Source organism: Lepidochelys kempii, chromosome 9, assembly GCF_965140265.1.
Source record: "Lepidochelys kempii isolate rLepKem1 chromosome 9, rLepKem1.hap2, whole genome shotgun sequence".
Classification (NCBI taxonomy): Eukaryota; Metazoa; Chordata; order Testudines; family Cheloniidae; genus Lepidochelys; species Lepidochelys kempii.
Genome location: NC_133264.1, coordinates 41,495,907 through 41,523,297, shown reverse-complemented (window position 1 = coordinate 41,523,297; position 27,391 = coordinate 41,495,907). Strand labels below are relative to the sequence as shown.

At 40.8% G+C, this 27,391-nt stretch overlaps 2 protein-coding genes across 5 annotated transcripts in view; both read right to left on the bottom strand.

Moving 5' to 3' along the window:
• Positions 1-1,147: 1,147 nt before the first annotated feature.
• On the bottom strand, positions 1,148-26,188 carry RBP1 (retinol binding protein 1). Its single transcript, XM_073359988.1, has 4 exons — positions 25,967-26,188; positions 25,118-25,296; positions 8,290-8,391; positions 1,148-1,436 (listed from the first exon to the last, which is right to left on the bottom strand). Exons 1-4 carry the CDS (start codon positions 26,037-26,039, stop codon positions 1,383-1,385), a joined length of 408 nt encoding a protein of 135 aa, XP_073216089.1. The 5' UTR covers positions 26,040-26,188; the 3' UTR covers positions 1,148-1,382.
• NMNAT3 (nicotinamide nucleotide adenylyltransferase 3) overlaps positions 25,209-27,391 on the bottom strand; it is a 79,232-nt gene continuing 77,049 nt past the window's right edge. The window contains exon 8 of one of the 4 annotated variants that reach the window (XR_012160809.1): positions 25,209-25,296. The gene's annotated coding sequence lies outside the window, so the exon portion shown is untranslated. Of the gene's footprint in view, positions 25,297-26,114; positions 26,808-27,391 lie in introns of those variants that run through there. The other 3 variants (XR_012160812.1, XR_012160810.1, XR_012160811.1) reach the window with 3 other exon arrangements.

Below are 27,391 nucleotides of genomic sequence, written 5' to 3'. Positions count from 1 at the left end.
GATAATACCCTTAAAAAGGGATTGGCCCTTGGTCACAAGCTTTAAGTACTATTTTTGCTGACTGTTGGTCCACAACATTGCTTAACTTCAGAAACTACAATCTCTCTTCTATTACAACAGTTCAGGTGAAATCCTGCTCCACTGAAGACAACAGCAAAACTGCCATTGACTTCAGTGGAGTCAGGACTTCAATCTTTGGGTTTTTTTAAAAACAACAAAATACTTTGGATCTGATCCACATTTACACGAATGGCCCTTTACATTCTCCAGCACTGAAAAAGGGGCTGTCAAAGAGGGACTCACCAGCTAGAGTGACCCTTTGTGGCAGGATGTGGTGTGGTAGGGACTTCTTCTGTGGCGTCCTCTGCCAATTATCCCTCTGCCCCTGCAGTGGTCTACATCTTCTTGTTACTCAATCCTCTTGCCAGGTCACTTTAAAGTCTCACCCTTTCTCGGGTATGAATGTCCCACACAACTCTAATTATCAACATGGCATCTTCCATCTGTCCTGGGCTCCTCTGTAGTCCCATTCTTTTTTTCCAGGGCTGGGGGTGGGGTTCCAGACTTCTTCCCAACAGAACTCAGGAAGCCCCAACTACTGCTAAAGCAACCTTCATCTATCTGGGTTTGAGCTTTCAATCCCTCCAGGTTCTCCGCAGCTCCATTCCTGTTGTGGAAAACTGATCCCGAGGGCTACTTCTCTAGAATGTAGACCCTTTCCCAGGGCCTACCCCTGAGGCTAGTTTCCCTGTGGTTTCTTTCCTCTGCCTCCTGGGCCTTTCGGTCCTGGGTCTCTCTCCTGGACCTTCTCCCCGTAATTTTCACTTCCTTCCATCAGAAGACCACCCAGCTCCTCCCCAAGCCTGAGACACCCTCCAGTTACAGCCAGGTGGACTAATTTGAGGTCTGACTCCTGCTAACCCCTTTGTTTATCTATGTGGTTTACACCCCACCACAAGATATTACAAAGAAAGTCCACCTTAAGGATGCTTCACATGACTACTGCAATGTAAAGTGGCCTTAGTGTAAATGAAAAACAGCAATAACAATACTTTAAAACCCTCAAACTCACTTATATTAAACTACTTTAGACTTAGATCTACCATAAAGCAAGGCACACACAGTGATTTATGATTTTCAGTATCTTTAATTGGCATTTCTAAAAAGGATTGTGTTTAGTTAGAATGATTTCTTTACAAAAATCCTTTTTGCAAAGACAGCACTACACAGTTCTAATTTCATTTGCACAGATGTGCAGGGGGTCTGCTCGCTAGATGTTAAGGATATACTTGGGCACTAAAAGCAGGTGGCGCTTCGGTAGCAAGTCCATACGTTCTATTCTGTTCTTCTTCATCTCTGTATCGGCAATGGGCAGGTTAGGTTCACTGTACCTTCTTAAAGACTTGTTTACATTTGACACCGCCTACTCTGATTTCCTGAAAGGAAAATAGGAGTCATAAGTGTGACTTACACACATGGATGTACTGTGTAAATGTCAGTTTCTAAAACACCTACTTATATGGTTAAGTCAAATATTAGACGGACAATTACGGTGGATTCAAATTAAGGAACAAGTGTTAGAGTAATCTGATAATAGGAATGTATGATGATGCAGCAACAATAACTGAAATTGGATAGAACTGTGGAAAGAAAAAAGCTAATAATTAGTACAAGGGACAAATATCCAGCCTAGGATTCCACTGTTGTAAGGATTCTCACTTTTGCACACATTACTTTTTGCACACATCTAAATGGACATTTATCCATTGAGGGCATACAAGCAGCATATCTGCATATGCAAATTGAACAGTACCCAAGCTACATGTGCAAAAATAAGTTTTTGCATCTGCATAAGGACTGTGTCCTCACTGATGCATGGGTAACCAGTTGCAAGTGTCAAAAACAGAAGGCTGCTGAAAAATTGCCTCAGAATCTGACAAATTAACTGGAAGAAGTATATTGGACAGTGAGTGGACCTGGTACTTTTCTGTTTCATTACACATTATGTAAAAGAGGGAACCAAGAAGGGTGCAATCCCTAATTGATGTTTGGATAGCTCCATGAAGATAATTGGTAATGGAGAACTGACAGGGCAGAGAAGAAGCAATTTAAAAGTGATCCAGTGCACTTTGCAGTGCTCTGTAGGACAGAGGATTTTACCCAAAGGCTGGATTTGAGTGGAGCATGCTTGGCTGGATATCCAGCACTTTTGTCTGGTGGCTGCCATGTTGCGTTTCATAATCTAAGACTTAAAAAAAAAAAAATCAGTTGGTAGTAGAGGCTGCAGAGATAAACTTCACAGTGTGAACTGCAGCATGTAAACAGATGCACTTCAGGGTGTACCCATCTTGAGAGAACAGCTCTGAGAGAAGTATGGAACATCTTGTTTATCTTAACGAATGTTCGTGCTGAAGCCAAATAAGAACACAATAACACTTTTGTTGCTCATCAAAGCACCTAAAAAAGAAGAACCATTTTATGAAAATCTGCAGAATATGCTGCAAGTAGCTCCTCATTTTGGGGTCACAAATGAGCAGAGATTAGGAAACAGCCACCACTTACTTTTTCAAATCTGCTCATTGATTTTACTTGAGCGAACTTAGAAAGAACGCAAGAAATTAAATCAATATGATAAAACAAAAGAAGAGGAAATGTGTTCAAAGATAAATTAATAAATGCCCATGATCTAGCAATGGATATTGCAGGAATACAAAAGACCAATGAGGGTGAAGGAAAGAGAGCAGAAAATGATCAAGAAAGAAAGGCATGTACAAAATAGGACTGCAGTTAAAAGGAAGGTATATAGAAATCGTATAAAATGATTAGACAAACGAAGGAAAAGGAAGCTTCTATCTAACTCAACAATTATTTAAATACTGTAGATAGAGGAAAAGAGAAACAGATAAAAAAGCCTTCAAGTACACAAGGAACATAAAGTAAAATAAAAGAGACACTGGTGCCTCTGAAAGATGGGGATGATAATTGGTTTGGATCAAGTGTTCGCAAAGGAACATTGGTTAGGAAGGAAACCACTACTGAAGAAAATCAAGATAAAGCCTGAACAGATAATTAAGACATTAAACATCTGGAGTGAAATCCTGACTCCACTGAAGACAACGGGAGTTTTGTTACTGACTTCAACAGGACCAGGATTTCACCCCGAAGACTAAGGTTCCAATCCTGCAAGCTGCTCTGCATAGGTAGACTCTTATTCCCGCACAGAGCTCTACCCAGGCACAACAGCTTGCAAGACTGGGACCTAAGACACAGAACAAGCAAAGAAGATCTGTTCCAGAATCATCAAGGATGTAGCAAGAGAGATGGAGAGGATATCATTAAAAACTGGACATCTCCCATAAGCAGTAGTTACATTTACTATGCTATTTGCAGTATTTTCCACATTAAATATAGGAAATACGGCAATAAAGATAAATACCACAAGGTGGTACATGGTCATTGAAAAATAAGAGCCACTGTAGGTGGTGTTCTGGAGAAGATCCAGCCAATTACAGCTTCACAAACTTTACTTCAGCGGTGGGGACAGTATTGAGAAAACCTCCTGAGGAATAGGAAAGGCAACCTAGTGACAGAGGATGTGGAAAAAGCTAATGTACTCAATGCTTTTTTTGCCTCTGTTTTCACTAACAAGTCAGCTCCCAGACTGCTGCGCTGGGCATCACAAAATGCGGAAGAGATGGCCAGCCCTCTGTGGAGATAGAGGCGGTTAGGGACTATTTAGAAAAGCTGGACGTGCACAAGTCCATGGGGCCGGACGAGTTGCATCCGAGAGTGCTGAAGGAATTGGGGGCTGTGATTGCAGAGCCACTGGCCATTATCTTTGAAAACTCGTGGCGAACCGGGGAAGTCCCGGATGACTGGAAAAAGGCTAATGTAGTGCCAATCTTTAAAAAAGGGAAGAAGGAAGATCCTGGGAACTACAGGCCAGTCAGCCTCACCTCAGTCCCTGGAAAAATCATGGAGCAGGTCCTCAAAGAATCAATCCTGAAGCACTTGCATGAGAGGAAAGTGATCAGGAACAGCCAGCATGGATTCACCAAGGGAAGGTCATGCCTGACTAATCTAATCGCCTTTTACGATGAGATTACTGGTTCTGTGGATGAAGGGAAAGCAGTGGATGTATTGTTTCTTGACTTTAGCAAAGCTTTTGACATGGTCTCCCATAGTATTCTTGTCAGCAAGTTAAGGAAGTATGGGCTGGATGAATGCACTATAAGGTGGGTAGAAAGCTGGCTAGATTGTCGGGCTCAACGGGTAGTGATCAATGGCTCCATGTCTAGTTGGCAGCCGGTATCAAGTGGAGTGCCCCAAGGGTCGGTCCTGGGGCCGGTTTTATTCAATATCTTCATAAATGATCTGGAGGATGGTGTGGATTGCACTCTCAGCAAATTTGCGGATGATACTAAACTGGGAGGAGTGGTAGATACGCTGGAGGGGAGGGATAGGATACAGAAGGACCTAGACCAATTGGAAGATTGGGCCAAAAGGAATCTGATGAGGTTCAATAAGGATAAGTGCAGGGTCCTGCACTTAGGACGGAAGAACCCAATGCACAGCTACAGACTAGGGACCGAATGGCTAGGCAGCAGTTCTGTGGAAAAGGACCTAGGGGTGACAGTGGACGAGAAGCTGGATATGAGTCAGCAGTGTGCCCTTGTTGCCAAGAAGGCCAATGGCATTTTGGGATGTATAAGTAGGGGCATAGCGAGCAGATCGAGGGACGTGATCGTTCCCCTCTATTCGACATTGGTGAGGCCTCATCTGGAGTACTGTGTCCAGTTTTGGGCCCCACACTTCAAGAAGGATGTGGATAAATTGGAGAGAGTCCAGCGAAGGGCAACAAAAATGATTAGGGGACTGGAACACATGAGTTATGAGGAGAGGCTGAGGGAGCTGGGATTGTTTAGCCTGCAGAAGAGAAGAATGAGGGGGGATTTGATAGCTGCTTTCAACTACCTGAAAGGGGGTTCCAAAGAGGATGGCTCTAGACTGTTCTCAATGGTAGCAGATGACAGAACGAGGAGTAATGGTCTCAAGTTGCAGAGGGGGAGGTTTAGATTGGATATTAGGAAAAACTTTTTCACTAAGAGGGTGGTGAAACACTGGAATGCGTTACCTAGGGAGGTGGTAGAATCTCCTTCCTTAGAGGTTTTTAAGGTCAGGCTTGACAAAGCCCTGGCTGGGATGATTTAACTGGGAATTGGTCCTGCTTTGAGCAGGGGGTTGGACTAGATGACCTTCTGGGGTCCCTTCCAACCCTGATATTCTATGATTCTATGAAAGGGCTGAACTTTGACATTTCTGACTTAACTGAACTTAGAGACCTAACTTGGAGAAAATTTTTGAAAATGTCTTACTGAACGTTTTCAGGGCGTGAGACAAAATTGACAGGGAAGCCATGAACATAGTTTGCTAGGACTAAAGGAAAAATTTTGATATAGTATCACACAAAGACTAATCTAGGACAGTAAGTATATTACTGGGCTGAGCTACTTGAATGGATGGCTGGATTTCAAAGATACTAGTAAGAGGACACAGTTCAGGATGAATGGAAACAACTAGTAGAGTTCTACAAGGATTGGTATTAGAACCAATTTTGTTCACTCTGATATATCAATCTGGAAGAAGGAACATGCAGTAAAGTTATGAAACCTACTGATTAAAAAAAACACCACAAACTGTGAGAGGCAGTCAATACAAAAGAAAAAGGTTATAAAATTCAGAAGGAACTGGAGAATGGCCAGATAAGTGCCTGTTTCAAGTCACTGTAGTGAAACAGAATTTGAGGAAGGAAGGGGGGAAAAAAAGAAGGAAAAAGAAGACCATCATACTACAAAATTCAGACCAGGAGAACTAGCAGGTTGGGAAACTACTAAACTCCAAGGCATAACACTCAATATATTATAAAACTGTGCAAATGTTTAAATAAATATTTGGATCATTGTGTAAAGTTCAATAGGATCATAAAATAATTATTGAAGTATCATAAAATATGTTTATGATAATTTGCCTTGGCACCAAAGGGCTCTCAGAATGACAGAGACCTGACGATCTCAATTATTTAAAAGTTTTACGAGTTTTAAATAAGGTCAAAGGAGAGGAGACCACACTGAGGATTCCAATGGGACTGATGATGCCTTTTTGAGTTAGTGAAACATACAAGAAGTGACAAAATGTACATCAGAAAAGGCTGGGCATTAAAGCAGTTTAGAGACTTTCTCCACCCAGAGTATTTTATATACAGCAGTGTCAGTACTTGGCTGGTAGAAAAGAGTGTGATTTGGCACATGTCATGCTCAGCTGGAAATGGCAATGTTGGTTATAGAGTAACAGCCGTGTTAGTCTGTATTCGCAAAAAGAAAAGGAGTACTTGTGGCACCTTAGAGACTAACCAATTTATTAGAGCATGAGCTTTCGTGAGCTACAGCTCACTTCCTCAGACGCATATCGTGGAAACTGCAGCAGGCTTTATATATACACAGAGAATATGAAACAATACCTACTCCCACCCCACTGTCCTGTTGGTTATGTGTCTGCTTGAATAGGAACCCTCCCAGTGGCCTTTTTTCAGAGAGCCCTTGAAGCAGCAGGTCTGGATGCTGAAAAGTCAATGGCACTTAAGCACGTATGTAATTGCTTTGCTGAAAAGAGATGGAGAAATACATGTCCTTAAAGTTAAACATAGCGGGACTCCACATCTGTGCTGCCATTGTGACAAGGATTACTTTCTCCATGGCTCCTAGCAGACTTCCCCTGCCTGGAGCCTGAATACGCCAGACATATGTAGGAATGGGGACCTGGACAGCAACAACAACACATGTAAAGATATGTGTTACAGATAGACGTGAAAAATCGGGACGGGGGTGAGGGGCAATATGAGCCTATATAAGAAAAAGACCCCAAAAGCGGGACTGTCCCTATAAATTGGGACATCTGGTCACCCTATTTACAGAACAAACTAGCAAAGGCTACAGAGCAATTAGAAGAAATGTTTTTTAAAAAGAACTGGCTGCTTTCCCCTGTGATAAGTGCTCTGCAATGTCAGTGGGAGATCCAGCTTTGACTTTTGACCCCCCTCATTAACTTCTCTCCTCAGCAAGGTTTGGGAGCATTACTGAGACAACACGTGTTCAGCTCCACAGAGGGAACGAATGACTGAACGAAGGAGCTGTCACGGAGATTGATTCAGAAGCAGGATTAGCAGGCTCAAAGGGGATTCCTATCCATTATTTCTTGATGCAATGATGGTAGCTCAAGGCCAGTGTGCCAAGTGATGTAAAACTGGGGACAATGAGGCTATACTGACTGTGAAAAATACATGTGTGGGTGAAATCTTGACCCCACTGAAGTCAGTGGGAGTTTTACCATTGGCTTCACTGGGGCCATAGTATCATCCATAGAGGTCACACACAAAGGCATTAGGCAGTGTGTGGACAAAAAAAATTGATTACATGGGACAGACCTAAATGTGTTTCTGGGCCTCTTTCCCTCCTAACCTTTCGCAGACCCTTCTATGCAGTAAAGTGGCATTCACTTGGCTCTGGGTGCTGTTGCAGAGATCTCTGATGGCATTGTGCTACTGATCTGGAGACAGGGATTCAGCATTCTAAACAGAAAACTCCTAGGTGCTGCGTGAATTGAACGGTGAGTGGGACTAGAGATCTGATTTGCCCCCTTCAGTGGGAAAAGAACATTTTACCACATCAGGTAAGCCTCAAAGAGGATGTTATGAACCTCTATCTAGAAAAAAAATGTTATAAACTTATGTTAGTTGCTGTTAACTAGGAAATATAGAGACAACAGTCAGAAAGAGCATGGCGTTTTACAAACAAAACTGCTCTCTTTGTTTTCTAAGCCAGCATTCATTCTGGCCCATATTTAAAAAGAACAATGGTATTTTTTTCTCCCTCTGGCTTATGCTGCTAGATACAGAATTTCTTCAGTCCCCATACTGTTTATATCACTGAGTGCATGAAGGATATTTCTATGACACGTCTTCCTCTGTGCACACAATTTAAATGGATAGATCTGGGAACAAACAGTTAACACAAAGATTGCCTGAATTTAGAACATTGCTCTTTGCAGAAGGGGCATGAGAGAATAATGGCCCGGCATGAAATTATTGCTTTAGAAGCAAGTCAAATGCAACACCAATGTTTAATTACTCCACAATAAGCCAAGATAAGGTGCGGCAAGCTGTGTGCTGTTACTTTCACCATTTGAATAAATAAAAAAAAATTATGGCATCTAAAACATGTTACATGACCATACCAGGTGCATTTCATCTCCTTCGATCCACTGGGTCCAACCACGGCCTTCTTTTTCTCCTTTCTGTACGCAAAGAAGTTTATCTCCATCCCAACTCACGTTAGTCTAGCAAAATATATACATGTTATTCAGCATTATTATGGCATTCAGTTTCATCTATTACACTTAGGTGGAGTCAATTTCCTTAAAGGAAAGCTTCAGTGTAATACAATAGATATTTTAATCACACTATCGCATTACTAAGAAGAGAAGAGTATAACTCTCACACACTTTTTTTTTAAACTTCTTGAAGTCATTAAAAAGAACAATTAAATGTAGTTTGATGGCAAAGCCTGAGCCACAGGAAATGAAGCTGGGTGTCTCAATACACCAGAAAAGCAGGAGACTCTTAAAGCTGTTGTAAGAATCCATGTGGTATAGTCAGATCTATGATTTTTTGGTAATGTAAGCACTCTACATGATTTCTTCACAAATGCTGACCCTCGAGGTCAGGAGAAAAAGCTGCCTTAATTCACATGTATGACCGCTCTCCCTTTTTTATACACACATGCACTCTTTCCATTGGTGCTCAGATTAGTAGTATGTTTCCAAAAGGGCCTGAAACTTTGACCTTCTAAAAGTTACGTTTCCCATCAATAGGTGGCCTCCCCAATCCTTCCTTCAGATCCTACACATGCCTGGGACCAACTACACCCTGCCTTAAAATAATAATCGGCTGTACCTAACAATAACTGTCTAGGCCTTTCCTGAGCATCCAAATGCTGAGCTGCCGTTCATGTCCCAGGCTGTCTGACATCATCGATCAAGACTTTCTGTGGAAGTAGCATCTCTACCTGGGAGACCCTTCTTTAGTTATGGAGATGTTGAAACTATGGCAGATTTCCTTCATTACGTTTTTGGTTTTATTAAATACCCTTTTAGGCCCTGGCTCAGCAACCCTTTCTTATTTAGCAAAGCACTCAAATATGCCCTTAACTTTAAGAAAGGGTGTAAGTCCCAGTGGCTGTGCTGGGTTGGGCATAATTCTGTAAACATTTATACATGACTACCTGAGTAGTTCAATGGGACTTCTCCCATGAGTAAAACAACTCACATGTGTAAGCATTTGCAGGCTCAGGCCCTAAGGCAGTACAGCTTATTTATCTTTAAAAGCAACGACTAGGTTTTTTTCTTGTAACAATGTACGATGGATTGAAATGAAATATTGTTTTGTGATATAAAAACAAAAAGGACCTGATTTTTGGCTCCATTACACTAGTTTTACTCCAGTGTTACCCTGAGCACTGGTCGAATAATACTGGTTTTAAACCAGTGTAACAGAGTGGAGAACTGAGTCCAAGGAATAAAAAAGTAAGGAATTACTGTGCAGATCTTGAAAGCCTTGAAGACATTACCTCTGTGAGCAGTCAAAAATGGAGAAAAGGTTTAATTCTACAGACATTATGGAAATTCACTTGTCTCCACCTTGCTTTTTTTTAAAAAGAAGTCAACCTACATTTGTCATGCACAGGAGTTGAACACTGAATAGGGCTTAAGTACGACTCATCCCTATTCTTTTTTGAGGATGTGTATGTTACAAACAATTAATTCTCAAATGATAACCATGATAGCCACCATCTGTAAATCCCAGGGGAAGCTTCCAACTAAACAAGCATAGAAAATGAATCATGAGAAAGATTGCCAGGGTAAATAATTGTAAGTGAGGCACTGTCAGTCATATGGAGTCTCTGAAGACAAACTATTCAACTGTCCTTGCTAAAAGTCTCTCCACTTTTTACAATGCATTCAGAAATGTTTTGGTCTTTCCCTCTAAAATAAACTCAGCAGCAAATCACATTCATAAAGAACCACCTACATTTTACTGTCTTAATACCTTACCACATGAAGGACTACTGATTACAACATGTTCAGCACATTCATCTGACAGGAGAAGATATGCATAAAAATTATTGTGAAATAAGTCACAAAGGGTTAAAATGGCCAGTTAGAAAATTCGAACTTCTAAGATGTAGATGTTCTAGCCATTCATAAGATTCACAAGCGTAACACTAGTTTTCATTTGTCTCTTTTTGCAATGTCTATTTTAAAACCAATTTCCATTAAAGATTAAGTTGGCTTCCTTTACTGGTGGGTTCCTCACGGCCTGAACCCTTTCATTAAGAATTAATGATAGCTGCAGATATGCACAATGCTGCCATGGCAATCAGCAATATTGTTCTATCCACCCCCATACGCACTAGTAAATGAAGAGCAGGAAGGCTATGCGGGCTCATGAAATATACTAATGGAAATGATTAAAGCAAGATGTTTAAGAAATGTTGGTGAATATACAGGACATACTCAAGGGACACTTGTTAAGGAAAAAGCATCAACAACCTCCCATTATTATTTTTAACTATGTACCTTGACTTTTGCAGGTTTTCAGGAGTCTTTGTACCATAGAAGAAACTAATCAAATTGTATTGGAACTAATCAAAAGCAGTTTGTGATGAACAAGATTAAGTGACAAAGAGGGAGGACAATGGGGCTGCATAAACTGAGGGCAAGATCTGCACCCTAATTATCTACATAAATATAAAGGCCATAAATATTCTATAAAAAAGAAAAATTAGAGAAGGTCAATATCAAGGCATTCAAAGAGTGTGTGTGGGGAGGGGAGGGGGGTAATTTCAAAAACAGAAGAAATATTCATTCACATTACTGAGCTCGACTCTGAAGCTACACTGGTTTACACTGGCTGAGAATCTGGCCCACTCACCTTCCTAGAGAACTGAGTGAAGTGCATTCTTCCCATTGCATAGTGGGTAGCGGGGAACGGAACTGACCGGATAACTGTGTTTTGCCAAGCACAGCCACAGTGAAACTTAAAGCCTGTTTGGCCTGTAATGCTGAATACAGCATGGAAAAATCACTTCAGTGAAAGAAACATTTACAAATAAAAGGCTCAGTCCTTCCCCAATGAAGTCAAGCGGAGCATTTTCTACTGACTGCAAGTGGAACGGGAGTGGTCCCCATGAAAGCTAATTGTAGAATAAGTACCTATGAATATTAGTTAAAACTGGACAAATATGGCAAAAAATAAGTTTCCAAATATTTGTCCTAATAAAGCCTGTAAATTCACTTTTGTGGCATTCACAATACTTTTTATATTCATTCCTATGAATATTGAACCATTGATTTGTTTTTGGTTTTTATTCACAAATTAGGTAAGTCTCAAACATACTTGTGAAAAATGCATTTGGTGCCATGGTTTTTGCCAGGAGGGTGAATATATCCATCTTAAAATTTATTTGATTCCTTTTTATCCGTTTATAAACTCTTCAGTCATCCAATCCCAGAGTGTAAACAATAGTTGGTGACTTAGGCAACCAATAGCAACTAATCAAAGTGAATAATGTATCAGCAATTCATAGTCTGAAATAAATTCATATAAAGCAGTCAAACAATTCTGAATAATGAAAAAATCTGTAAAAATGGACCCCCCCCCCCATGTGAAGATAACTTATGGACACAAAAAAAAGCTAAATGTATGTAGTAAATAATTCACTACATATAGTTTGCACAGATTATGTAAATCATAAGCCACAAAGCAGCAACACACTGGGCCTGATTCTATTCTGATCTTACACTGTTGTTTACCAGGAATAACTCCATTTAAATCAGTTGCATTATGTAGGTGTAAAGCCAGTGTGAGATCAGAATCAGGTTATGTTCATCCAATGCTCATATCAACAATAATAAACTTTATGCATCTTTGTCTAACTTGTAAGAGGTCTGATAACTCCTCTCTAGTCTAGTTCAGCTGGGGAAAATAAAGAAATCTTTCTAGCAGCACAGGGAGACAACTTTATTCCCCCCCTCAGCTTTCTAAGGTGATTAAAATGCTGTCTGAGCTCAGAAAAATGCAATGTTTTTATGTTCCTTTTTACCAATCAAGGTTAGACATTCCTTTAAGTGATTTAGCATGACCCCCCAGAGGCACAAGGCAAGAGATTGCATTAATTCTGCAGTTTTATTACCTAGAATTCCCAATAGTCTTTTTTGCCTTCTCTTTGGATGCATGGATATACATACACACTTGAATGGTGCAAGCAAATCAAATCTTTTCTGACCTTATGTTGTGCTCATTTTCCTACAGGATTCAAAGAGAACAGAACCTATTAGAGAAGAACACAGTGTTCTCCTCATCTTTGTTCCAGAGGTAGCAGAAATTGGTATGTCAGGAGAATTAATCTTAATCAGTAGTATTTTATCATTGGGGGTTTTCCCTTTAGCTCAAACTCTTAATGGCTGATAAAAAAAAAGCAACTGAGAAAATACTACTGAGTGGAAATAGGGCAATATTTTTGGAACAGAAGAGATCTATTTCTATTTTCCATGAGATGTGACCGGGTTAGCTACAAAAACCATGAGGAGTCCAGTGGCACCTTAAAGACTAACATTTATTTGGGCATAAGCTGTTGTGGGTAAAAACCCCACTTCTTCAGCTGCATGGAGTGAAAATTACAGATACGGGCATAAATATATATTGGCACATGAAGAGAAGTGAGTTACCTTACAGGAGGAGAACCAATGCTGAAGGCCAATTTAGTCAGGGTGGATGTGATCCGCTCCCAGTAATTGAGGGGGAGGTTTCAATACCAAGAGATGCACTTTAGAAATCTCTCCCCTGTAGAGTACATTACTCACCATATGGACAAGCAGGAAGAAAGCTTGCAGCGCGGCTGCCTGTTGCATAATGCCATCTGCTGGACACCACATACATTGAACAGACAACTAAGACTCAAGAGGAAATAGGCGAGAGAGAGATGTGGAGATAGAGTTTGGGTCTCTGAGTGAAAAATTTTAACCCTGGTTCATGTGTTAAAATCTTGATGTCATAAATTAATAACAATTCACTGAAGCCTGGGATTCCTTGCTTCCTTGAAAATCTTACACTGCCTGGAGGATAAAGTGAATATTTCAGTTTCCATTTCTGCCAGTTTGACATCCTTCCCATGAATAGGGCATATTATAGGGGAATAATATAGGAGACATTAAAAAAAAACATCCAAAGGGTATAAACAGTTTTACTTCAGCACAAACACGGCACTTTAATCACCATAATATTACTATATTATTGGAGTGCATTACACAACTTCTAAAACATTTAAATCTTAGATTAAACATGCTGGGAAAAGGCTCTATGTCTATGATTCAGACATTCAGAAGGAAGCTATGGAAGTACCCTGCTGGGGTTTACATTGGAAGATAAAACAGTTCTTTTCCGCTATAAACTAATTAGTTATACAAAGAAGAAGAGTATTTTAGAGAGACAAGGTGGGTGAGGGAATATCTTTTATTGGACCAACTTCTCTTGGTGAGAGAGACAAGCTTTTGAACCACAAAGAGCTCTTCTTCAGGTCCAGGGAAGGAACTCCAAGCATCACAGCAATACTTAGAATATTTCAGTGACTCTTGGCTGGGAGACACCCAGTTATTTCAAAAATGTAATGTAGATTTTTGGATTCATAACTGCTTGTGCTGCCGCTTCTACTTCAAACAGTAAACAAACCCTTTAAACCTTCCTTACACTTTTCATTCTCTTAAAAGAAAAGACCCCCTTAAATTATTGTAAACATTAACTAAGGCACAGAATACAGTGCTGAAGTGGAATATTTGTGTAGTCTGTAATGACTTTAGTTTGAGGCAGAAAACACATGACAGTGGCAGGCAGGCATTTGGCATGATGATTGTGTCTCATTGTGTGCCTGTTAGGATTACTTACTGGCTCGCTGTAACTCCTGTTCCCGACAAATACAAAACACATTGACATCTTTTAAAAAAAAAAAAAAAAAAAAAAAAAAAGGACAAGACCTATAGATCTATGTGCTGCAGACCTACAGAATTCCCAAGCAAGCAACATGTGCTTACCTGGGGGATACCACCGGTCCTGAAAATTGCACAACACTTCTGATTGTTAAACTTTAGTTAAACTCCATTTTTGCAGGTCACAAAAAAGGATAGACTGGACAAAAGAGCTTGTTAAGGGGCTTAAAGTTATTTCAGTATATCCATTAACAATCAGTTAGGATGCATGAAATTAAGTGGTATTGTGATGGGAGCTGGGCACTGAGCCAGGACTTCTTGCTTATATTTCTGACTCTGCCACTTCGCTGCAATGTGACCTTGGACTAGTCACTTAAACCTCTATGGGTCAAATGCAGCTTAAAGCGGGTACAATATCCACAGAAATTTTAGAGGGAAACCAGTAGTGATGTCCTCCTGATAGTACTGTGTCTGTGCACAATCACATAGTTCCTTCTCCACACACAAGCCACAACCTTCAATAGCTGCTTGTATTTCAGGCCTCTATTTGACACTGGGATCTTTAAAGTCACCCCCAACAACTTATTCACCTGTAATAGTTCTATTTTGCCCCCATTTCCTTTTACCTTTTTGTGCTAAAGCCTCTCTGGGTTTTCTATTTCCAAGTTACAAGAAGGTGGTTGTAAATACTATTAATTTACTTACCATGTTTTTAATTCTAACTGTACAGTACTTGAGTGCTTTAGTTAGCAGGTGTGAGGTGACTCTACAAAATAGATTGTACTGTATCCACTGCCCCAAATAGGTATCCTGGAGAAGTCTGAGAAAGCACAAGCTTTTAAACACTCAGACAGCAAATAAATCTTTCTTCTTCTATCTCTGAGGTTTGTTTTATCATTTTTTGCCTTATATTATACATATTCTTGATGCGCTAAGCTGTATGGTCTCAATTAAACTGCTTTTCTTCAGATGTCTTTATTTTGCTTGGGTGTTTAATTCACTAAAAAAAATTGATTGCCTCATCTGTTTGTGAGTTATGAACATTGTAATTTAAATATGCATCCAAAGCAGCAGCATCTTCCTGAAAAGGAAAGCCCAGAATACACATTACACATGCCCATTTCAGCAGTAACACTATTGTCTTCAAGTGTGGGCCAACGAAAATTTATGAATGGAACATTCAGTAAAACCAAACAAACCTATTGACTATCCTTTTGCATTTCCCCCAGTGGCAACCACACTAGTGTAGTCTTCATGGAAGTAAGGTCAGTCACAATTCCTACATTTAGTGATAAATCATATTGACACGGGGTCACAAATATCGACTTCTGAGATTTACTCCAGTATTCATCAGAACTGTTTTATCAGAAAACGGTATTTTTCCCTTTGTGGCCCAAATGCAAAAGCCTTTGATGCTGGCTTTCCAGAATGTTTCCTGCTGTACTATCCCTAATGTGCTCACATGAACAGTGCAGCATATAATCTAAACCTGCTAGCATATTTTATTGATGAATAAAAGACAATAACATGAATTGTTCAAAAATTAAAGAACTATTTTTTTTACTGATCAAGAACAACAATGGACGTTTAAGAAGAATCCCACCTTGTAGCATCTAAAGATGTGAATTGTAGCTACTACCTTTAATCAAAAATGTGTTATTGATTTCCCTTCCTTTAGGGACTACAGCATAGGCACTTCTGTTTTTCTTCCTAATACCACTCAGAGAGGTGTCTTTATATTGCCATGCAGCAAATGGCTGCAGTGACCCAAGACTGTATGCCACATTCCCGAACATAGTCCTTCTCAATCCAGTGATTCTGTTCGTATCTTACTCAATGAAGCCAATAATAGTTGAGGGTGCTCAGTACTTTGCAGGATGAGCCCCTTTTGTGTCATTTAAAGCAAGCCAAGAACACTGCAAGGAAAAACTGCGCAAACTTCCAGGGCACTACAGAGAGATGCAGAGTTATTGTTGCTGACTCACCAGACCAGACCCCAAGAGTAAAAAAAGGGTATGTGTCTGAAGCTGAGAAAACTAGGGGCAAAGGCCCTGCAGTGACAAACACAGGCAATATGCCTTAATCAGGAAAAAAAGCTTAGATTGAGGTTCTGTGTTTTGTTAGCTAAGGTAACAAAAGTTTGCAGCACCTCTGCCCTTTCACTCTTCTCTACAGAGCTTTAGAGCAGACCCAGTACCAGGAATCCCACAGTTTATTGCTGAAATGAACAAAATTATGGTCATCATCTGATGTGATCAAACATGGAGCAGAAAATTCATCTTTCCCTTTTGACCTATGTCAGAATTTGAATTTATGTCTCCAGCAATGACAGGTTAGCTGAAACAATCCATTAATCTACCTTCTTGTACAATATTTTAACAATATTTCAACTACTACACAGAAATTGTGAACACAGTGGGACCGAAGCAGTCATTAAAATAGTCGTTCTTTACATCTACAAGTTGTTTGAGAAAAATGCAAGTTACAGGAGTTGGAAGACTGACTCAGGTGAGGAGAAGAAATGGTAGGCCTCCTCTGAACCCATGACCTGGCTCCTCTGCAAATAAAAGACAACATGGGTGATATAGTCACCACCGGACTAGCGACACAAAGACAAGCTAATAAAAACAGAGTACAATTAAAGTGACACAGTATGAGTTAGTGTCACATGGACATTCTTCTGACACTTCTCTAGTCATACAACAGGAATCATAGGATGAGATTTAGTTGATGGCAAAGTCTGATACAGTAATATCGAGTACAGGTGGACAATCAAAAATCCAGGAGATCCAGGATATCTCAATAAATATACAAAAGCTCACTGAACATCAAACTCATAATAAGTGTTGCCCAAACTGTGACTCAGAACCATAACCAGGAATAGGACAATGTCAGCAAAAAGACAGCCTAGAGCTGAACAAGTGAACTAAGCTCAACAAGACATTCTATCTACTTTGTAACAAAGAGTTCCATCTGGTAGTGCATGAAGCAACCCACTCTCCTGAAAATGCAGTTTCTCTCAGTGGACCGTCTGAATCAAAAATGTGTGCACTTTTTATTTTCCGGCTGCAGTTGGGATTTGCACATGAAATCCAGGAAGCTGAATCCGCTATGGAAATGCTGAGAAAACAAAGCTATTAGGTTCCCAAACTGTTGAAGTGCTACAGGCTCTGAAACGCAGCAAAAGAAGAAGATGATGACCTAAAGAACATGATGCCTGAACCATGTGTAAGGAAATCAGTTCCTTCATGTTTCCTATTTGCCTGTCTGTGTGTGTGGCTTTTTGTTTGTTTTATTTTACCATCATGAACCTTGATAAGCCAGAGACAAATAAAATTTCTTGAACAGCATCAGTGTTGTGCTGGAGAAAGTATGCAAAACTGGCTTCCAACAAGGTTCTCAAAATGCAAGTGATCTATAGTAGTAAGACAATGTTGTATCCTAAGAGATGCTCTTACTACATGTTCAATGAGTTTCATGACAGACTTGCCAGAAGTCCAAGAAAAACTGAAGTTTGATGCAGGGAAATACATTTCTTCCGCAAATGACTCATCCCAAGTATACAAAGCTTTTCAGCATCTACAAAGAATTTTAAAATGTTTGGTTTCTCCTATCAGCTTGGAAATGATCCAGGTGGGCAGGAACTGTAGCTAAAGAAGTGGTGCCAAGAGCTTTGCTGTTTGTGAACAGAAGGACCACGCACAGCCTATAGAAACATTTGTGTCATTTAGACTATGGATCTGAATGTATTGCGTTTTGATCTGACTATAGAAATTAAATGCACTTTCCATTCCACTGGAGACTCTTCCACTGGGTTTGGAAAAGTGGACCATTGAGCTGGAATGTGGCTTAGAGATGGAGCCTGTGCTGGAAGGGCTGCAAAGTTGCTTCCTATTGAAAGTGAATCCTCAGGATTCTTCAGACAGATTTCTTCCTGGGGTGTACGTGGCAGTCGCACCTCTGCCACCCTGTCAAAGGATGCAACAAATATTCCCAGGAGCGGAGGGGAGAATGGGGCCAGGATTAAGTATCCCACTGGTGGCATTATCTGTGTGTTGAGCCTGTGCTTCCTAGCCACATTGGGTAGATCTACACAGCAGCTGGGAGGAGCTTCCCAGCATGGATAGACACACATGCTCGAGCTAGCATGCTCAATATAGGATGGTGGCTGTGGTGGCATGGGTGGCAGCTTGGGCTAGCCTCCCATGTGTATACGCAGGAGTTAGTCAGGATTGTACTCGTGAGGCTGCACTGCTATTTTTAGCACACTAGATAGAGCAGGGTGAGCATCTACATACATTGTGTATGTACACAATGGAGCTGTTTATTTCATCCTTTCCCCCACACTCACACTTGTACTCTCGCTACCATGATCCGGCCCCCGGTGTCCTGTCTTCTGCTTCACTTTGCAGCACCAAAAGTTAATTCAAAGCAAATAGGTTGGTAGGGTGTACCACAATGTCCCTCTCTTGCTGTGGGTGCTCCTCTGAGTTCTGGCATCTGGCAACAGAAATCTGCCACTATAGGACTCTGGAACATGTTTGTTCAACTAGGGTATGTTTGCACAGCAACTAGATGCCCACAGCTGGCCCATGCCAGCCAACTCGGGTGCTCAGGGCTCTGGCTGTGGGGCTGTTTCATTGCTGTGTAGACTTCAATGCTTAGGCTGGAGCCTGGGCTCTAGGACCCTGCGAGGAGGGAGGGTTCCAGAGTTGGGCTGCAGCCAGGGCCCAGAAGTCTATACAGGAATGAAACAGCTCTACAGCCCGAGCCTGAGTCAGCTGGCACGGGCCAGCCGTGGGTTTTTCTTTGCTGCATAGACATACCCTTATAGGCCTGCTCAAATCTCTACTGAAAGACAAACTCGCCAGAATTTGTGGGCTCCACAGCAGAGGGCTGTAAATTCTAGCATGCACTAGCATGTCCCACACTAACTGGCCTCTATGGACACTCTGGGTATGCACCAAAAGTTCCTTAGTGTACCTCAACGTAATACTGTTTGAAACAAGCCCAGAGGATAGAATGGTACAGAGACGACAGGGACTGAGGGATGTTTTATCCTCGAGATGGGGGATGTAAGGGCATACTTGAAAGCACAGAGCAAAGAGCCCAGAGGAAGTAGAACTGTTACAGGAGGACAGAATCAGAAAAGGAGGCAGGAACACAAGACACATGAATCAACCTGTGGGTCAAGTGGAAGGGCTGCGGATTTAGAAGCAGGTTGTTCAACACATCTCATTAAAATGGCACAATTGATAATGGGCCTCAGACTTGTGCTGAGTACTACTTTTCTCTCTGAGCGGTCCCATGGAAATCCCTGTGATTATAATTACAGGGTGCCTGCTCTTCAGGTAGACATAGTCTTAATTATGATTCCTGATATAAAATAGATTAGCAACAGTTCATTCCTCTTGTAGAATCCAGTAATACCGTGGACTAGATCCTCCCTAAATACTTGTTAATTAACTTCACATCTTATGTAATGTTATAATGGGCCCAATTCTGACCTCACACTTGTGTAAAGCAGAAGTGACTTGAAAGAAGCAGGTAGCCTTGTACCTGGTGGGAGGGAGATCAGAACCAGTCCTATCAAGTCTACTTATTCCATTACTGAATGTAATGGAATAAGGTTAAATTTATTTGTAACAGTCAAATAATTACTTTAAACTATTGTAATGTACATGCAGAATAGACACATCCTTTCACAAATTTAAGGCTCGGATAATTAGTAAAGGTAAAGAATTTTTCTATGGCTAACACAGTTAAAGTCAAATCCAAGTAATAAAACTCAACAGCAGAGGGAAAATACTGTGAAAATATACATTACTGCTGTGGACTGATATGAATGCAGGCATCCTGCTTGCATTTCTCAAAAAGATAAAATTACATGTTATAACACAGCTCTTTCTAAACAAGCACTCTATTCTTAAGGTGAACGCATTGCAGAGAAAACCTATTAAAAACAATAAAAGAAACACTTTCTAAAAAGCTTACCAGAGATCAACCAACTCCAACAAGGACTCGGGTAGGTGTCAGTCCTTCCAACCCTTTCTCAAGGATTGGAGCCCTTCTTTGAACAGAAGGTCCTGTCCATTTGTCCATCAGACTATTTATCCCAGAGTCATTTATTTGGCTCTTGGTCCCTGGAGAATCAGTATATGTGAGCCTTTCCAGGAGTTGGTATCTTTGTGGTGGGGTTACAACTGGGCTGATTTGCCTTAATCTCTACATGCTGTTTTTAGTTCTTGGAGGAGGGGTAGTAGCCCTCCCCCGTGGTGTAGAACACATCATACATAAACCATTCTTTTAAAACAATGGACTTGAAAGATACTTAAACTTAATTCAGCAAAGGTCCAACAAGCCCTGTCTGGCCTCTAGCAGTGATCAGTATTGATGCTTTAGCAGAGTATAAGGACAAAAACCCTGATAAAGCACCTAGCTCAATAATACCAACCCCACTCGTGACATTCTGTACGTCCTTTAAGCCACATCAGAGTCTTTGTTCTCTGATAAGAATCAGCTCAATCTCTTTAGTCTTTCCTCATCACAGGTGCTATTGATATTTGGAATTATTCTAACTATCCCACAACCTGTCAAGGTTACATTTTCCCTATGGAAATATGACCAAAATGTAAACTAAGTGTACACAATGAAGAGTCACCAATTTTTTATCTTGTATCGATATACTGTTTGTATTATCTATTAATTGTATTTGTTTGTATTATCTATTAATTATTTGTATTGTTTACTGTTTGTATTATCTATTAATTCATCTGCTTTTTAAAAATAATCTACACACAGTGGACTAGTGGCATCACAGGGTATTCTGATATAAACCTATGATTCCAGGAGCTGGTGCTTTAAAAAAACCACGAAATATTGTGAGGTAAAATTGCAAGAGTTGGCAACACTGCTGAGAAGTCAGGGAATGAGCAAGCAGATAGGATCTAGGAAAATAATAATTGTTAGTTAAAAGGAGAGCTGCTGTACAGATGTTATTCACAACCTCTGCAACTACGTAGTTATTTATACCGGTATCATCAAAACACTGAGGTCTTACATTAGACGCTTACGTCCAACACAGTTATGTATATTGCCAACAAGAATTTTCTCAAAACTGAACTTCCTGATACCTCATAGGCAATATCTCTGTAGTATGCTTCTAGTACATCAACTCACTGTAGGATTTACTTGAACCACTTTTCTATCAAAACAATATTTACTTCTACACTGTGACTCACAGGATGGGCTTCTGCCTAGTTTCACAGATGTGAAAAGGCAGCAATTTCCTGATTGTACTTCATTTGGAAGCACTCATACAAGGCCCGGTTGTGCTTCTATTATCATTTACTAACAGTACTAACATAACGCCAAAAGGCCCCAGTAAATGTCTCATGATAACAGTGTCTGCCCTGAAGAACTTCCACTCCTTGCCTTGTCTATTTAGATTGTGAGAAAAAGAGATATTATCCCCAGCCTACAGATGGGAAACTGAGGCACAGAGAGATTTAGTGACAAGCCCAAGGTCCTACATGAAGTCTGTTATCTCAAGTCCCAGTTCAGTTTCATAACCACTGAACCATCCTTCCTCTCAGGATACTCAGAGGGGAAGTGTGCAAGATGCAACATCTATTTGGAAGATGAAGCCATTCTCACTTTCCCAGCTCATGCCAGTGTGGAAGAGAGGAGGAATCAAGGCCAAATTCTACCTTCTCCCTGCTCCTTTCAGAGTGACTTGCCCTCAGGAACACTAGGCAGGAACAGTCCCTGTGCTTCTTGTTCCGTCCCTTATTTGTGCCAGAGTCAGAAACTAGTGATTAGTCACTCAAAGGCTATGGGCACCTGTAGCGGGGTGGTCACCCTGCTCCGGCCCTGAATGGGTTAAAGCAGCCCTGGAGAGGGCTGTGGCGGGGAACAGCAAGGCTGATTGGGGGAAGAAGCCACAGCTGCGGCCATGCCCCAATCAGGCCACAGCTGGCCTTTATAAGAGGGTGGTGGGCCAGAAGGTGAAAGAGTCTCACTCTAGCCTGGGAGCGGGAAGGGCTAGCTGCCTGGGAGCAAGGTACCTGAAGCCGAGCAGTGCTGGGGAAGGGCAAAGGGAGCTTGGGGAGCTCCAGCCTGATAAGCCCCCAGGCTGCAGGCCTTGGTGAAGGCCTACACAGGTACTGGGACTGCAGAGGGGCAGCCCAAGACTAGGCAAAGGCAGCAGGTCCTAACCCCTTGCCAATGATGAGTGGTCATTACAGACTGCAGTCTGCCCCAACGAGCGGGGCTAGATGATGACTGGCAGTAGCCACTGGGGCAAGGTGGGTTTAGAGGGTTGGGGGTTCCCCTGGGAGGGGAGACCCAGAGTGTGGGGGTACTGCTGGGGCAGAACCCCAGGGTAAAGGGCACCGGGGTCCAGTAGGGACACGGGGCCAGCGGCAAGCGAGACATCGGCCTGCAGAGAGTGCTCCAAAGCTGGAAAAGAGCTAATTCCCAGGACAACCAGCAGGAGGTGCTGTGCTAGTTAGTCATCGCAGTGGTACAGCACCACATTGCATATTGTTCCCAGGGTCTGGAGAGCAAAATAACCTGAGACAGTTCCAGTGTGCAACCCTCCTATGATGTAGGAGAGCTGGGATCTCATTCTTAAAAAAATAATCCATTTATAATTCCATAGGAAGCACTAAACTATAAACTACACTATTACCCAAGGCAATTCTGGCAGATATAATGAGGCTAACATTACTAATGTAGTTATTTAGTTGCAGAGCTGCAGTTCTAGATTGTTTATAGCATTGGTGACCAAGATGTAAGATCAGACTTGGTGAAAGTGTCATATCTCAGGTATATTCCACCAGATTCCTGACTGGAATTTTGGAACAATTGCAGCAGATGATGCCACCCAGGTAATCCATCCCGGGTGTTAGAGCAAGCCCAGTGAATTCTGGGACAAGTCTTTGAGAATTCAGTCAGTATTGTGACTCATGCAAACCACACAGGGTCAATAAAGCTTAAATAGTTGTATATCTCTCTATTGAGCCTCTATGCCCTGATTTAAGGAGCTGCCAGTAACTAAAAATGCTGTACTATACTATACCACCTTTTGGGGGGGGGAAAGAGAAGAGGGAAGGAGGGGAAAAAATGCCTTTTTTTCCTGTCCAGGTGTCTGGGCTCTGAAGCAAAGAGTACTGAAGGTTTAGCCCATGCAGTGGCTTGACACATATCTAGCCATTCCCTTTCACTGGATCTCATAAACCTTCCTTTTCCTGCCATTGCTGGATCAAAAGTAAACTTCTACATCCTGATGTCAGAGAAAAATATTAATCAGTCATAAAGATGGCCAGGTTTTTTTAAGAATGGAAGTCTATTTCATTTCTGCTTTGTTTCCCTGCTACAATGGCTGGTAAAATAATTTTCTTTAGCTTGTCAGCAACTCCTGTGCTTTAGGAGATTGCAGAGATGCCATGCCCTAGGACTAATGGGAGAGATAACATCCAGTCTCAGACTTATCTAAGTAGCTTGATAGTCTTGAGCCTTTTCTGCTAATTGGTATTATTGGTCATGAGATACCTCTTGCCAGAGACAATATTTTGTAAAAGCTCACAAGGGAGAGCACTTGGAGCCACTTACTTACTGTAAGGTTTGCTCTGGTTTTGTCTTGTTAAATGGATGTGCTAAGCCTGCTGTCTGTAGTGTAGCGAAACTCTCCATTGCCGACCAGTATATACTGGCTACTTGCATATATATTATATTGATAACATGTATGATCCACACCATATATATTAAGCATTAAGCACAAATATTACTATACATAAATATAGCAGTTAAATAGCCTAAATTGGCCTATATCTTTATTATACTCCTGTTCACTTATGCTCAGTATTCCATAACACTTTGCATACCTGAAGTAAGCTATGGCTTAAGTAGATACGAAAGCTGTCAGGATCAGGACATGTGATTATTTTATTATAGCAACAGAACGGGAGTTCCCCTCACAGGCTAACTACCCTAGGACAAACCTAGGAGGTGTCTTCACGTTCTTTAATACCTCAAACACATGTGTTCAGAACAAAATATAAGGGGTGCACCATGCTACCAGAAAAGCAAGGTAGAAAGCTGATCAGTTAAATCTACAAAAAGAAAAGGAGTAATTGTGGCACCTTAGAGACTAACCAATTTATCTGAGCATAAGCTTTCGTGAGCTACAGCTCACTTCATCGGATACATTCAGTGGAAAATACAGTGGGAAGATTTATAGTGAAATCTAGTTTCACATGACATCCACAGCACCTTTCGTTGGTAAACAGGTAGTGGATAAAAAGGGTGTAACTGCGGGAGCACACCTTCTGCGCAAGGTGAATGTAACAACGCTGCATGAGACAGCTTCATGGAAAATGGTATCATCCATATAGATCCTTTTTCCTGTACTATATTATTACTGGCCTAGAGCAATAAACCTGACTGGCATTGGTTATGGCCTCTTGTATATATTTCATAACAAACCAGAGTGTGGTCAAGCAATTGACTATACAACTTCTCAACACCACAGAAGTGAGGGAAGGTAGAGAGAGAGAGAGAGAGAGAGGAAAAGCACCAGTTCCTAAACATAGGGGCCTCCGTCCTGTCACCCTTGCTCATATTAAGTAGTAAATTACCCCACTGAAATCAACAGGGTTGCTTCTGTGGTGAAGCACTACTCAATATAAGGGTGGCACAATTTGGCTGTAAATGACTTTTTGAATAGCAAATGTCATTCTACAATTACATTATACTAGAGACAATTTAAACCTAGTGCCTGTTCTTTAATAAAAGAAATAACTTCACATTCAAGTTTAACATTAACATTCCTTTATTGTAAAGACAAGCTAAAAACAGTTTACAGCCCTGTCTAAATGAAGCTGTCAAATACAAAAATAAAAATTCTAAGAATAACCACATGAAAATGTCTTGCCTCTGCATCCTGCTGCAAGACCTAGGATTATTACTAATTATTTCTAATCTTTTTTTGTCATGCAATAGTAACAGTTCTAATACTTACCATGCATTTGCGATCATCTACCCCTGCTAAATCCTCCTCAAACTCTTTTCCTACATCAAATTCCATGATGTAGTTTCTAAAAGTGCTTAGCGTTTTAATGATCATATGATCTCCATTCTGAATGATTTCTTTGTCAGGTTTTAGCAAGTTGGCAATTTTTCTCACAGCAATGTTTACATCTGAAAGCAAAACAGAAAAAAAGATTTGCAGTAAAGCCACAAATCTACAACAATACAAGACTTGTACAACTTGAGAGGATTGGGATGGACCAAAACACAAGTACATAGTTCTCTGGCTGTTTTACTAAAGTTAATTACAAGTGAATTAATTTGCTTACTTGGAAAAAACCTTGTACCCTTTACATTTATTACCACAACAAATGTGTTTCTAAACAAACAGATGAAAGGAAACATGACATTACTAATTCCTACTGAGCTATTTGACACAAATTCATTCTGATTACTTAAAAATGCTACTTCTATAGAAATAAGCATTTTACGTACCTCCCTGCCAACTGCATATACACAAACTTTGACATCAAGCACATTTTGTTTTCTTTCCACCTACATGTATGTTGAGAGAGTAATTTTTGCTTGCCCTTTAAAGTTCTGTAGCTGAATCTCTGCATAGATTAGTGGTAGTAAGGTAAAAAGCAAACAGGTCGCTTAAAGCAAATCAAACAAAACTTTGCATAACACAGAGTAATCATATTTTTTGAAGAAAGCATTTTTTAAAGACTGCATTAAAATTGTGGTTGTGACTATCCCAGAAGAAATCAAATCCAACCCAAGACTAAGAGAGGTGGCATTTTATTGATTATTTGCTAAAGAAACATGAAAGGAATCTTACCCAGTGCTTTCAGATACTCCTCAAAATTGTCATTGCTAAGCATTTTCCAGTAACCATTGAAATTTGCAGGCATTTCTGGGGTATATGATAGCCAAAGCCTCAGAACAGCGAGTTGATTCTGCACCACACAGCTCAATGCCTGTCCTCTGTGGCGAGTTTGAACTCTGGTTTCTTTTATCTGTTCTTCAGACCATGCAGTTATATGAGCCCCTCTAATCCGATTACCACTGAAGGGTTACCATTAAATCCTTCCACAAAGCTGAACCTTTTAGATTTATAATGACAGCAGGATGGCTTCATTTAAATGGAATGGAACATTCACCTTCAATACAATGGCTGTAAGGCCACTGATTATCCGGGTGTCCATTTTATCCACATTACTCCTCCCCTTCTATGCTGCTTAGAAAATAAGATGGTTGGTTTAGGCATATGGATGGATATTACAATAGGTGGCTGGCTGTAGTGGACACATTGGGTGGCTTCTGCAGACAATTGAAATCCTGTTTGTTTGGAGTATTTGAGAATATTTTCAGTGTTTTTTTTAATCTCTTCCCCTCAGAAGAGGATCACACAAGCTCTACCAGTGAAAGTAATTGTGTGTTCTGTTTCAGAGTTTAGTAATAAGCCATGATTATACCGTCATCTTCAAGCGAGGGGTGATGCCAGCAGATATTGACTGGTTGGTGAATTGATGGCTCAGGAAAAGCCAGTCATTATTCAGCAGAGTTTATTATTAGGGAGTAATGGCCAATTCCAGTTATCTTATGTCTTCATCAGTGCTGCATGTCTTTATTAATCAGAGTGTGCTGTTAGTTAAGGGAATGCAAACCATGTTCAGACACTGGAACAAGAAGCATTTCAGGAGACATTAAATACTGCTGAAATGAGCAAGTGAAAAGTTAGTGCTACAGTACCAGATTATTCAAGCAATGATATATTATTGAGCCTGAGATTGTAAAATCTTCCTACACTTAGGGATAGGTCATGGCTGTCAATTTAAAAGCAAATAAAACACTTCACACAAGCTGTAACCTGCCTGTGGCATCCACTAATGCAAGAGTTCATAAAGTTAAACTGCGTAGCTAGATTTGAAAAGGGGCTGGAGAATTTGATGACCAAGTATACCAGTGATAGTTGTGCAAGCTGAGATACAGATAATCAAATCTCATGCTTTTGGACAGAAGCTAAATCACCACAGGGCCAGTAAGAAATGTTTCCCCTACATATCCAGCATTGCATGATAAGCTCAGTGGGTTATGTATAGTGGGAGAAGGTGGAATGTCACCTGGAAAGCATCATGTAAAAGTAGGTACTTGACATTACAATGTACCAATGTGATATGACGCAGTATTGCAAATACTATATTCGTATGTTCCTAATGCAACAGTGGGCAGGGGCAACCAGGTTGACATCATTCTTGATCCA